The 12653-nt window shown below is 38.1% G+C and overlaps 1 protein-coding gene across 1 annotated transcript; it reads left to right on the forward strand.

The window, feature by feature from the left end:
* The first annotated feature begins 5440 nt into the window (after positions 1 to 5440).
* On the forward strand, positions 5441 to 12018 carry LOC132711826 (taste receptor type 1 member 1-like). The gene is made up of 4 exons (XM_087888146.1): positions 5441 to 6243; positions 8519 to 8746; positions 10462 to 10588; positions 10820 to 12018. The coding sequence occupies exons 1-4, from the start codon at positions 5470 to 5472 to the stop codon at positions 10831 to 10833; spliced, it is 1143 nt and encodes a 380-aa protein (XP_087744272.1). The 5' UTR covers positions 5441 to 5469; the 3' UTR covers positions 10834 to 12018.
* Positions 12019 to 12653: the final 635 nt, after the last annotated feature.

Below are 12653 nucleotides of genomic sequence, written 5' to 3' on the forward strand. Positions count from 1 at the left end.
AACTGTGTTGTCCAAGTACATTATTTGTATTTATTCTTATATTACTACTGATATTTAACATACCTATTATTATAACATTTCTCTTCTTAACTTATTTGTCTTTATAATACATTGCTTTCATATTTATTTATTCTCCAGCCATTGATAGAATAACTCCCATATATTGTAATAATCAGATTCTTCCTTTCCTTTGATTGCAAGTCTTAATTTATTCATTTCTGCACATACTAATATTTTCTTAATCATATTTTTATCCATAGGGATTTTTTCCGATTTTGTGCAAATACAATTCTAGTGCAGTTATAACATGAATAATCAAGTATACATTTTCTTTACTATAAGCTTTTCATAGAATCCCCAACAGGAATAGTTCAGGTTTTAAATTGATATGTTGCTGTGTCATGTTCTCCAACCACATACCTCCAATGTCTTTTCTAGGAATGATTTCCTTTCCCCTATTCCTCACCTTGAGAAAGTCAAGTCATTATTGCTCATCCCAATTTGCTTTAGACGAAAGGCTCCTGGGGAACCTGATGATGTTGTAAAACCTGAGTTGGCAAAGTTTCTTTTTAAGTTCTTCCACAACTGTCAGCCTCAACACTGGGCAACAATGGGCACTGCCAACTCTCTCCCACGATGAATCTTGCCTGGATGGGGTTCTGCCTGCTTTCCAAATGATTACCTTGGTACTGTGGAGAGTCAGCAACCTATTTATTCATATCTATTTTATTTATTTATTAACAATATTTAAACAGTAACTCCCAATAAATTATTTTCTCTTGTATTTTCTCCCCACTGTTTCTTCCCCTTCCTTACATTTACTCTATAATTCCTACCACCCTCTCTGCTCTTTCTTTCCACCCTTTAACACTTTTGCCATTTTTGTGGCTTCTCTGTTCCTTTTTGTTTAAATAAAAGGGATACTTTTTAAAAACCAAATTCAAGGAGGGGAGAGACTTTATGAGATAAGTTAATGTTTAGTCACAGAGGAATCACATTAACTGTAGTAAACTGTAAAATATAGGACAATAACTCTAAAGCCATGAATGTTGTTGATGCTAAGTCGTGTTCAACCCATTGCAAGCCCATGGACAACGTTCCTCCAGGCCTTCCTGTCCTCTACCATCATCTGGAGTCCATTTAATCTCACTCCTACTGCTTCAGTGACTCCATCCAGCCGCCTCATTCTCTGCCATCCCCTTCTTCTTTTGCCCTCAATTGTTCCCTGCATTAGGCTCTTTTCCAGTGAGTCCTTCCTTCTCATTAGGTGGCCAAAGTATTTGAGTTTCATCTTCAGGATCTGGTGTTCTAAAGAGCAGTCAGGGTTGATCTCCTCTAGGACTGATGATTGATCGCTTTGCAGTCCAAGGGACGCTCAGGAGTCTTCTCCAGCACTATAGTTCAAAAGCGTCAATTCTTTGGCGTTCAACCTTCTTTATGGAAGCCATAAGTATTTTGCAGCAAATCTCTAGGTCTAAAGAAGACTTGCTAAAGAGATATCCATCTTCAGATAGGTAATACCGCTTGCTAATCTAGCAGTTGAATCCAACTCTTAGTCCTCTTCAGGGTGATATAACAGGAAGAAATCATATCATATGATCACAACATATACATGTACATTTGGTAGCATCCCTTATTAGCATTCTTGAGGACTGGGAAGATATGGATCTTCTATAGTTCTTCTGTGTAATTTTGCCACCTCTTCTTAATCTCTTCTGCCTCTGTTAGGTCCCTGCCATTTTGGTCCTTTATCATGCCCATCTTAGCATAAAACATTTCCTTCATATTTCCAATTTTCTTGAAGAGATCTCTAGTCCTCCCTATTCTATTGTTTTCTTCTATTTCTTTGTATTGTTCATTTAAGAAAATATCTCTTCTAGCTATTCTCTGGAATTCTGAATTCAATTGGGTGTATCTTTCTCTTTCTCCCTTGCCTTTCGCTTCCCTTCTTTCTTCAGTTATTTGCAAAACTTCTTCTGACAGCCATTTTACTTTCTTGAATTTCTTTTTCTTTGGGATGGTTTTAGGTGCTACTTCTTGTACAACTTTGCGAACCTCCATCCATAATTCTTCAGGCACTCTGTCTATTAGATTTAATTCATTAAATCTATTTGTGCGTCTACTGTATATTCATCAGGGATATGATTTGGTTCACACCTGAGTCGTATGATTTTAATTAAATTTTATGGATTGTTGTGAATTGATGAGTGATATATTAGTTTTGTAAATATGTAAGTGAATAAAATAAATGCTTTGGTTTTGCAAAAAGTTTATTATAAGCAGATTGAAACAGGTACAATAGTAAGAAAACTTCACATTTTCCTTTTGAGTAGAAGAAGGTGTGGAGGTTTCTTACTATTGTAACTATTTTCCTTACCTGGCTACTGAACTATATGAATAATTTTTCTCATTTTTTCCTTCCAAGTCATAATGTGGAGAAAATGATAGGCAGAATCAGTACTGGTGATTTTGAAAAAATTTCTTTGATCCTGACATAACAAGCTTGCTATCTCTCTCTGATATTTCTTTTGGCAAGAAGCTCCTAGTGGTGTCAATGGGACTGTTCTTTTTTTTTTTTTAATTTGATTTATATGCCGCCCTTCTCCGAAGACTCAGGGCGGCTTACAATGTGCTCAGCACATTCTTCTCATAGAAATATCAAAAATGTCTATCACTTGCAAAGTTCAAATAAATTGAATAATTTAATTGAAATGTCAACTCGCAAAGCATCCCTGCTCCTGAGTTGCCATAGGCCAGGGGAATGGGAAACGAACAAAACAGCACAGCAGCCAAAGACAGATGCACATTCCAGACTTATCTCTCTCAAGGCTGTATCCCAGGGTTACCTCAGCGGCTGGAGAGGAGCGATCTCTACAACCCGCGAAATTGCTCTATTGGTGAATGTGATTGATGACAAACCCTAGACGGAGGGAGGAAACAGGGTCATGATTGGGGCGTACATTATATGGGGTCAGAGTTGGCTTCACTTGACAATGTGCCGACATGAAGCTCCTAATAAATAACTGGATTTCTTTTGAAGCTTGGCTCATGGCTCATTATTTAATTAGGGCATCTGTTGGAACCCTGACAAGAATAATGAGAAGTTGATTATCTTTTTGGCATTGCACTATATAGATATGAAGCTACAGTAAATATGACTTGCTTTCATGAAAATCCAAACTGAAGATATATTTCTTTCTTTACTGGAATTTGTCAAAAAAATGAGAACAAGAATAATAGAATAAATATACAATGACAGGGACGATAGCAGTGACGAAATTCAATATTTTTTTACTATCAGTCTGTGGGCATGGCTTAGTGACCATGGTATGGCTTGGTGGACATGGCTTGGTGGGTGTGGCAGGGGAATGATGCTGCAAAATCTCCATTCCCACCCCAATCCAGGGGAAGGATACTGCAAAATTCCCATTCCCACCCTACTCTGGGGCCAGTCAGAGGTGGTAATTGCCAGTGCTCCGAACTACTCAAAATTTCCACTACTGGTTCTCTAGAACCTGCTGAATTTTACCCCTGGACGATAGGCACATTAGTGCACCTACGCATGCTCCCTCTACTGACCACTTAAAGCATGAAGTAAGGTCCATGGAAGTTAATTTGTGATAGAAACTGAAAATTTGTAGCTGAGACAACTTAATCAGGTAGGGCATTCCAGACTTTGACAACTCTATTAGAGAAATTTTTTAGCACTGCTGTTACAGTGAGCTTTGGAGCATAAATCCTCAGAGATAAGTACACCTAGTTCTTTAACGAGGTAAGGGTCATCTCCTAGATCAATGCCACCTATCTTATACTTGACATTCTGACTACGTTTACCAATATGTAAGACAGAGCATTTATGAATCGAAATTTGAAGTTGCCAGATAGATGACCATTCAGACACCATTCAGAAATGTAGTTGAGATCACTTTGCAAAACAACAGAATTATCTGTAAAATTGAATAATTTTATGTCATCGGTAAAAAAGAATGCAATTGCTTTTAAGTTGATCACATAAATCGTTGATATAGAGCAAAAAAAGAGGTCTTATGTTGCAGTGAGAACATCTTCTACCACATTCTGCCCTTCTTATTGGCTGTTCATGAAGTCAACCAGAATTCAAGGCTCTTACCCAACATCACCCTGGGCTACAACATCTATGAGACCTTTTTCAGTGCAAGAATGACATATGAGGCCATGCTGGATGTGCTGTCTACAGGACAGGAGAACATCCCAAACTACAGATGTGGAAGACAAAAGAACCTGCTGGCGATTCTTGAAGAGATGGATTCTGAACTCTTTGATCATATTTCCAATGTCTTGAACATCTATAAAATTCCACAGGTATAAAGCCAAATTAAGGAGCTTGGATAGCTCAGCAGACTAATGCATTGTAATTTAACTCCAGCTGTCTGCAATTAGTAAGTTCGAATCTTGCCAGGCTCAAGGTTGACTCAGCCTTCCATCCTTTCTAAGGTAGGTAAATTGAGGACCCAGTTTGTGGGGGCAATAAGCTGACTTTGTATAAATATATAAAAGTATGAAGGCTATTGCTTAACGCATTGTAAGCCGCCCTGAGTCTCCGGAGAAGGGCGGCATATAAATCAAATTAAAAAAAAATAATAATTCCATGTTATAAAATGTTCAGATTTGCCTAGAAGGCAGCAGTTGTATATATTTCTCCAAATAACTTGAAAGTCAGAGAGTAAATATTAGAAGAGCTGAAAGACTTTTTAATTCACAAAGTATGCATGTGTGTATATACATGTGTGCATGTGTGTGTGTGTTTGTGTGTGTCTATATACATAAAGTGCTGGGCTGCTGCCGGTTCAGACAGGTTCTAGTGAACCGGTAGTTCCGGCGATCAGTTGTCCCTGTCCATGTCACCTGCCCCCACCCTATCCTGTCCTATACTTCCGCGTTTCTCAGCTCAGCTGATTTACGTGGTATGGTGGATTTCCATGCCTCAGCTGTTTTACTTACTGGGGCTGCCCTAGAAGGTAAGCTGTAGATGTTAAAATTGGTGTATTTTGAATGCTGTGCATGCGCACAAAGCACATGGTTACAGAAACACACACACACAAGTATGTGGTTGCACTAGAAGACTTTCCAGCTCTATTCTCATTGACTAATTGACTGAGTGTAAAGGTGACCCACAGAGTTCTAATGTGACCAGAAGGGTGTGCTCTATAAGGACCACCAATGAACATCACCCACAGATAATTCAGAGCTCCCTGATTTCAAAGGGAGCATAAAAGTCAACAGGACAGAACATCAAGGGAACTAGCAAAATTCATGCAGTTATCATTTGAAGTGTCTCTCAGCAGTGTGGAAAGGCTCTTAGATTTACCAACTGACCTTTATCATTAAAACTGGCACAAACTACCAATACCTTCTCTTTCATCTTAGATTAACTATAGTATCACCAACCAGATGGCTGAGCAAAATCATCCTTTTCCTTTTTCATATCGGATGACCCCAAACCAAGAACCTCCTGACTCAGCAATTGTCAATCTACTCCTGCAGTTCCAATGGATGTGGATTGGCCTCCTTTCTCGGGACAATGAAAAAGGAGAAAAATTCAAAAGACGCTTGGAAGTTCTCGCTCTAAAAAATGGGATTTGCATTGTCCTCTCAGGAACCGTCCCAGAAGGAAATATGCAGACAAGTACTGGAGAAACTCATATGCAAGAAAAAAGGAAAATGTTCTTTTCTCTTATCAAGAGTCAAATAAAAATTATAGTATGCCAACTGGATTTTCAGGCCTCGGGAATGTTAACAGCAATAATACAAATGATTGATACGACTAATACATCCATTGTGGGAAGGGTGTGGATTGCAACAACTTTGACAGCTTTAAGTGTAAGTATTTTTGATCGCTTGCTTGATCTCCAAAATAAATATGCTTTGTTTTCCTTCCTCATCCAGACAAAGAGAAGGACTCAGTATGATGACATTAAATCTTATGCATCTACAGTCATATCGTATGGAAAGGAAGCGTTCCAATGTTCTTATATAAGTCCTGTGTTATCTAAGAAAATTTGGAAAAAATGCAGAGAAAAAGAGAATTGGGAATTCCCACCCAATGATGTGATTACAAGAATCCTGTCTCAGGATTCCTCCAGTATTTCCCAAATAATTCAAATTGTGGCCTGGATCCTCAGTGCTGCCTCTTCCTCCCAACGGAATAAGAGGAGAATGAAAGTTGGAGACAATCAACCACCCCAGATTGTACAGCCATGGCAGGTAAGTCTTCTCCCTTGAAGTTCCACTGATTCTCCCCTTCCAATTCCTCAATATTAAATTAGATGTAGAAAGGGCAGTTGCCCAGTTTGTGGTATTTGACAGTGAGTGTCAACCCTGAAGCTGACCTGACCGAGGCTTCAGTGTTGCGACACTGAAGCTGAGGGATAAGGAGGGGGAAATAGAGATAGCTGGGGTTTTGTAGCCAAAACAAAATATTTTCTCCTGGCAACGAAGTACATTCCCAACAATGGCCAGAATTAGGATGAGTGAAGTCACCAGGCAACCAGATGACACCTTGATTGGACCATTGACTGATTGTGTGGAAAGGGGAGGAAAACTTTTACTTTTAATTAGGTGAAAACTGTGGGAACATTTAGAGTCAGTTTTCACCATCCTATGCCTATATGGTATGTCCAATAAAACTGATATTTGAGGAATCTGCTTGCCTCAGAGTCCTGTTTGCTATGGGCGTATTACTTGGAACCCTGCTGGTGAGTTAGAGAGAGATGATAGAGAAAAATCTTCCAAAGTTAAACAACCTGTACTAGTTTGGGATGCTTATGTGACAGAAATAGCTCTATGGTGACAACTTAATTTTCAAAACTAAACAAGCATCAGAATATTCAAGCAATCTTCAACCTTTTATTGTGATCACAAGTGATATAGTCTCCAAGCTAAGGAGTTCAACTGGATTGTTTTTTCTGGATTAAGATTGAATTTTGCTAGCTAAAATTTTCTAACATAGCAAGATATTAATCAAAGCATCTTCTGGGGGCAACAAAAGGTTCATCCATACATCTCCTCAACTAATGGATATGCTTCTATAGCTATTCTTTGAAAGAGATAACATCACTATGCAATTTTTTCACATTCCTAGTGCAACATTAAGCTCCGCTAACTTTATCTTGATCAGGACTGATGGCAAAATTGTATTCTCTGCCTTCTCCCATTACAAGTTTTCCCATATCTGCAAATGGTCTTGCCTCAGATGGGGCTGCAATGGTGAAGCAGCAAAATATAGAACATAAAACATAGAATAAGATTTTGAAAGATCTCAGAGATTTTCTAGTCCAACCCACTATTATAGGAACCCCTCAAATATTAGAAAAGTGATATCATGTCTCCCCAGTCCTTCTTTTCCTTAAACTAGACATACCAAATTCCTGTAACTATTCTTGGTATGTTTTAGCCTCCAACCTTCTAATCACTTTTTGCTCATCTCTATAGTCTTTCCAGAATTTCAATATCTTTTGTATATTGTGTTGACCAGAACTAATGCAGTCTAGGAGTGCATTGGCATTTTTGTCTCCTGCCAGACATCGTTGGCTCATATTTAAGTGATTGTCCACTAGTATTCCAAGATCTTTCTCATGGGTACCGGCACTGAGCCAAGTTTCACTTAGTCTGTACCTATACTGTTGGTTTTTCTTGCCTAAGTATAAAACCTTACTTTTATCTATGTGGAATTTCATTCTGTTAGGTAGAGGACCATGTTCAATTTGTCAAGATCTTTTTGGATCTTGAGCTTGTCTTCTGGGATGTTGGCTATTCCTTCCAGCTTAGTGTCATCTGCAAATTTGATGAGTTCCCCTTCAATTCCCTCACCTACATCTTTTTTGAAGATGTTGAAGAGTACTGGGCCTAAAATGGAAGCTTGGGGTACCCCATTGCTTACTTCCCTCCATGTGGATGAGGTTCCCTTGAGGACTACATGTTGAATATAATTTGTCAGACAGCTACAAAGACACCTGATGGTGGTGTTACCTATACTATATTTTCAAGAATGTGAGATAAATATTTGAAAAAGAACCATATTTTCCGGACTATTAGGTAGACCTAACTTTAAGACACACCTAAATTTAGAAGAGGAAAACAACAAGAAAAGTTTTTGGCCTCAACACGCTCCATTTTTGGCCCTTTTTTTGGCCCTTTTGCAGCCATTTTTTTGCCCCATTTTCAGGGTTTATTTCAGCCCATTTTGGGGTGAGGCTTCTGCAATATTAGGTCTATAAAATGCACAGACACTTTCACCCCATTTTGGGAGACAAAAAAATGTGTCGTATAGTCCGAAAAATACGGTATTTGAAAAAGAGCTGTAAATTCCTGAAGAATGACTGAAAGAAGCTTCCCATGAAATACTGAAGTGATCTGCTTCAGACTGCAGTGGTGATTTGAAGAGGTGGAATTATTCAGAGTATCTCCAATCCAGAATAATAGCAAGGAAAAAAATTGAATAAAGGCTCAAACTGTAATGTTTTTTTCTATGTTTCTGCAGCTTCATAGGTTCCTGAGAAACTTTCAACATCACAATATTTCCAGAGATGGGATTTCTTTTGATGAAAATGGAGTTCCTGTTGGTGACTTTGATATCATGCAGTGGACATCTGTTTTGAACAAATCACATGCAGGGGTGAAAATTGGGAATGTAGAAAGACAAGCCTCCTCAGAAGTCAAGATTTCTGTCAATCAAAGCGCCATCCAATGGCCAACTTTATTTAACAAAGTAGTTGAGGCTGCTTGTATTTTGCTCTTCTATTTATTTCCATATGTAGAAATTTTTCTGTTCAGAAATAATTCTTATTGAGGCCAACTGAGATAACTTCCAAATAAGAGAACTTAAAGCCTCATTAATTTATTAGATATCATTTTACTTTAGAGGTTTTACAATAATTTATCACACGCTGGAACCTGCTGCATTGTATTGTGGGATTTGCAATCTACATTATTAAACTGGAATATATTGCCACAATTTATAGTACATCAAATTATATAGTACATCAAATTTTTCAAAAGGCACCTGGACTTTGTTTTCCCTTGAAGATGTTTCACTTCTCATCCAAGAAGCTTCTTCGGTTCTGACTGAATAGTGGATGATGGAAAGATTTGGAACTGCTGAAAAGACTGTGTTGTAAACAGGATATAGATTCAGCAATTGCAGGAATGTTCCACACCCATTTGCACTACTGACATGACCTTGAGGGCACAGATAAATTTTAAGTGGCCTCAATAACTTTCAGAAAGATTGCTAGCTACCAAATGACTGAAAGGAATATAAATCCTCCACTATTCAGTCAGAACTGAAGAAGCTTCTGGAATGAGAAGTGAAACATCTTCAAGGGAAAAGAAAGATCAGTTGTCTTTTGAAAAAGCACCTTTGGGAGAAAATCCAGAATATGAAGGGTTTAGCCCACTGAATTGCATAAGAGAAAGATATCACTAAGAATGTGGTGAAGGAAATGTGGGCAGCTAAAAAAGTAATTTACATTTGATGATACAATGATCAGTTGTAGGAGAGAAAGATAGGGACTCTAGAGAAAGCTAGATATTGGAGGTTTCCTGAGAAAGCAAAGATGGAGAAAAATATATATACCGTATTTTTCGAAGTATAAGATGCTCTGGACTATAAGACAGACCTTAGTTTTGTGGGAGGAAAATAAGAAAAACAAAATCTGCCTCTGCCTACCAGCATCCATCCGTATTTATCTGGCTAGCATCCTGTCAGTGTGTGAGAGAGTTGAGGGCTGTTTGGAAACTGAAACAGTATTTGCTGTGTAAGCAACAAGGAAGGAGCCTGGGTGTGGGTTAGGTCAATTGTTGTAAAGCTTCATGCTGTGCTGATCACAGAAACTAAAACTGAAACTCCTCTCCTCTGCTTGTGTTTTCCTTGTTGCTGAAAACTCTGACAGTCCTTGCACGAACAGCCAGGTCAGCTTCAGCACATTATTGCAGCCTGATTCAGCACAAGGAACTGATTGTCAGGTGGATTGTTCTCCCAGAATAATCCAAATCAGCTGTTCCAGGCTACAGGGATTGCCATAGATCATCGCCTCGTCTGTGCCTCACATTTTTGGCTACATTTGGTAGCACTCAAATTTTCACCCTCTTTTAGGGGGGGGGGTTGCGTCTTATACTCCGAAAAATATGGTAAATTATAGCATTCTTATACATGCCCTAAGGAGAAACACCTTTTGCAATGGAACTATTTTCCTTTGGAAAAAAGAATGAGGCAATGAGTCTGTTTTGGGATCTACAATGGAGATTGATAGAGAAAGAAAATGACCTTTTATTGGCCCCTTGCAAGTAGAGTAATTAAAGTTCATGCCACTACTTCTTGACTGATTTTGCTCAATGGGTTTCTGAGCTTCTGAAAGACACTTGATTTCAGTAAAACCGTCTAATTCATATATCACCCTGAGTAATCTTTCTGTTTATGTTTAGATGGTGCCTTATTCAAGATGTACAGAAAGTTGCTCCCCGGGTTATGCCAAGCTTGTGAGAGAGGGAGCCCCAGTTTGCTGCTACGAGTGTTCTCTGTGTATGGAAGGAACATTCTCTGAGCAAGAAGGTACAGTAGGTGACTCCAAAAAATAAATAAATCAGGATACAATCAATATATTATCTTGTTTTTTTGGGGGGGTTGATCAATAAGTAAGAAAAACATTACATTTCCTGAAGGCATCCACAAACTTCAAAGATTGGGCACTATTGCCAAATTTGGATGATGATATGAGTATAAAAAGAAATAATGAAAGGTTGCTGATTTCTATTCAATTGTTACTTTCTTGCTTTGTTTTAGGAAAGAAGATTTGAGAACTGATCATCACATTCATCTTCAGCCTTTAAAAAGACTGTTTGATTATTTTAATTAATGTTCTGTCATATGGATATCCCTGGGGAGAAATATTATATTATTCCTTGAAAATAAAGTAACTAATTTCTGATGTGGTTTTCATGCTCCTAGAGCTGCAGAAACAGATTCATGCTAACCATTTTTTTTTCTCAGATGCAGCCCATTGTGAAAAGTGTCCAGTTGACCAGTATTCCAATAAGAAGCGAGATCAGTGTGTCCCCAAAAATATAAGCTTCTTGTCCTATCAAGAATTGTTGGGACTCATCCTGGCTTTCTTTGCCATCGCTTTGTCCCTAACCACCGCCTTTATTCTGGGAATCTTCATGAAATACCGAGACACTCCCATAGTCAAAGCCAACAACTGTGAACTCACCTACATCCTCCTGGTTTCACTCCTGCTTTCTTTCTTGACCTCCCTTCTATTCATTGGTCGCCCCATGAAAATGACCTGTCTCCTTCGACAAACCATTTTCAGTATTGTTTTCTCAGTTGCTGTGTCTTCCTTGCTGGCCAAGACTGTCATGGTGGTGGTGGCCTTTCTGGCCACAAAGCCAGGCAGCAGCATGAGGAAATGGCTGGGCAAGAGTCTGGCCAACTCTATTGTTTTATCCTGCTCTGGTGTTCAAGTAGGCCTCTGTATGATGTGGCTGGGAGTCTTTCCCCCATTCCCAGATTCTGACTTTCATTCCCTACCAGAACACATCCTGCTGCAGTGCAATGAAGGCTCTGTCACCATGTTCTACTCTGCTCTTGGCTACATGGGTTTTTTGGCTGCCATCTGTTTCTTGGTGGCATTTCTGGCTCGAAACCTGCCAGGGGCTTTTAATGAAGCCAAACTGATCACCTTCAGCATGTTGGTTTTTTGTAGTGTTTGGATCTCCTTTGTTCCCACATATCTGAGCACCAAGGGGAAATACATGGTAGCCGTGCAGATCTTCTCCATCCTGGCCTCTGGCCTGGGTTTACTGGGCTGCATCTTTATCCCCAAATGCTACATTATTATCCTGAGACCTGACATGAACACCAAAGAACATCTCATGATAAAAAATCATTAGGTTTCTTTATTTTGATGTTTATTTTTGTACATTTACATGCAGCATCAAATCACTTACTTTGAAGTAATGTTTCATGTGTTGTTGCTTATCTTTCTTCATTCCATGCGAAATTTTTATTATAATAATTGAGTAGTAAAATTGCTAAAACAACTCAAACTATTTGAAATAATCATATCCTTCAATTGTCATAATCTGAGTTCATATTATGACATTAATAAAATTTCTGAAACCAAGCCAGTTAAATTGTGACCAGAGATGTTCTAATATGGTTTTAGATTAAATTAAAGACTATGGCTATTTTTTTAAAAAGTTTTTTTTTAAATTTTTTACACAAACACACATACAAACATACAATGTATTTTTTCTGAACAGAGTATTTGGCCAGTTGACAAATTTAAACAGTTTTTAGTCATTTCAACTAAATTACAATTTCTATACTTCCTTTTTGCCATAATATTTATTCTCTCTATTTTTTTAAAAAAAATATTACCCTTCATCCTAACCTCTAATCTTAACCAAGTTTCAATTTTTCCCTTCCATTCTATATTATACCCCTCAAATTTAAGATCTCACCTAATATGATTCCTAGTATTTCCTTATATTCCTTTATTATAATTACTGATGTTTTCCATTGTCATCTATTTCAATATCCATCACCTTACCACAAATTAATTAATTATGTGGTGTTACAATCATTCATTTCTTATAAGAATAATAAACCCAAT

Source organism: Pantherophis guttatus, chromosome 2, assembly GCF_059756535.1.
Source record: "Pantherophis guttatus breed Tessera chromosome 2, ASM5975653v1, whole genome shotgun sequence".
Taxonomy (NCBI): Eukaryota; Metazoa; Chordata; class Lepidosauria; order Squamata; family Colubridae; genus Pantherophis; species Pantherophis guttatus.

Coding starts and splice junctions, on each gene's coding strand:
- LOC132711826 (XM_087888146.1), top strand. CDS start 5,470: ATGACCCCAAACCAAGAACCTCCTGACTCAGCAATTGTCAATCTACTC. Junction 6,244..8,518: donor AGATTGTACAGCCATGGCAG/GTAAGTCTTCTC, acceptor ATGTTTCTGCAG/CTTCATAGGTTCCTGAGAAA. Junction 8,747..10,461: donor GGCCAACTTTATTTAACAAA/GTAGTTGAGGCT, acceptor GTTTATGTTTAG/ATGGTGCCTTATTCAAGATG.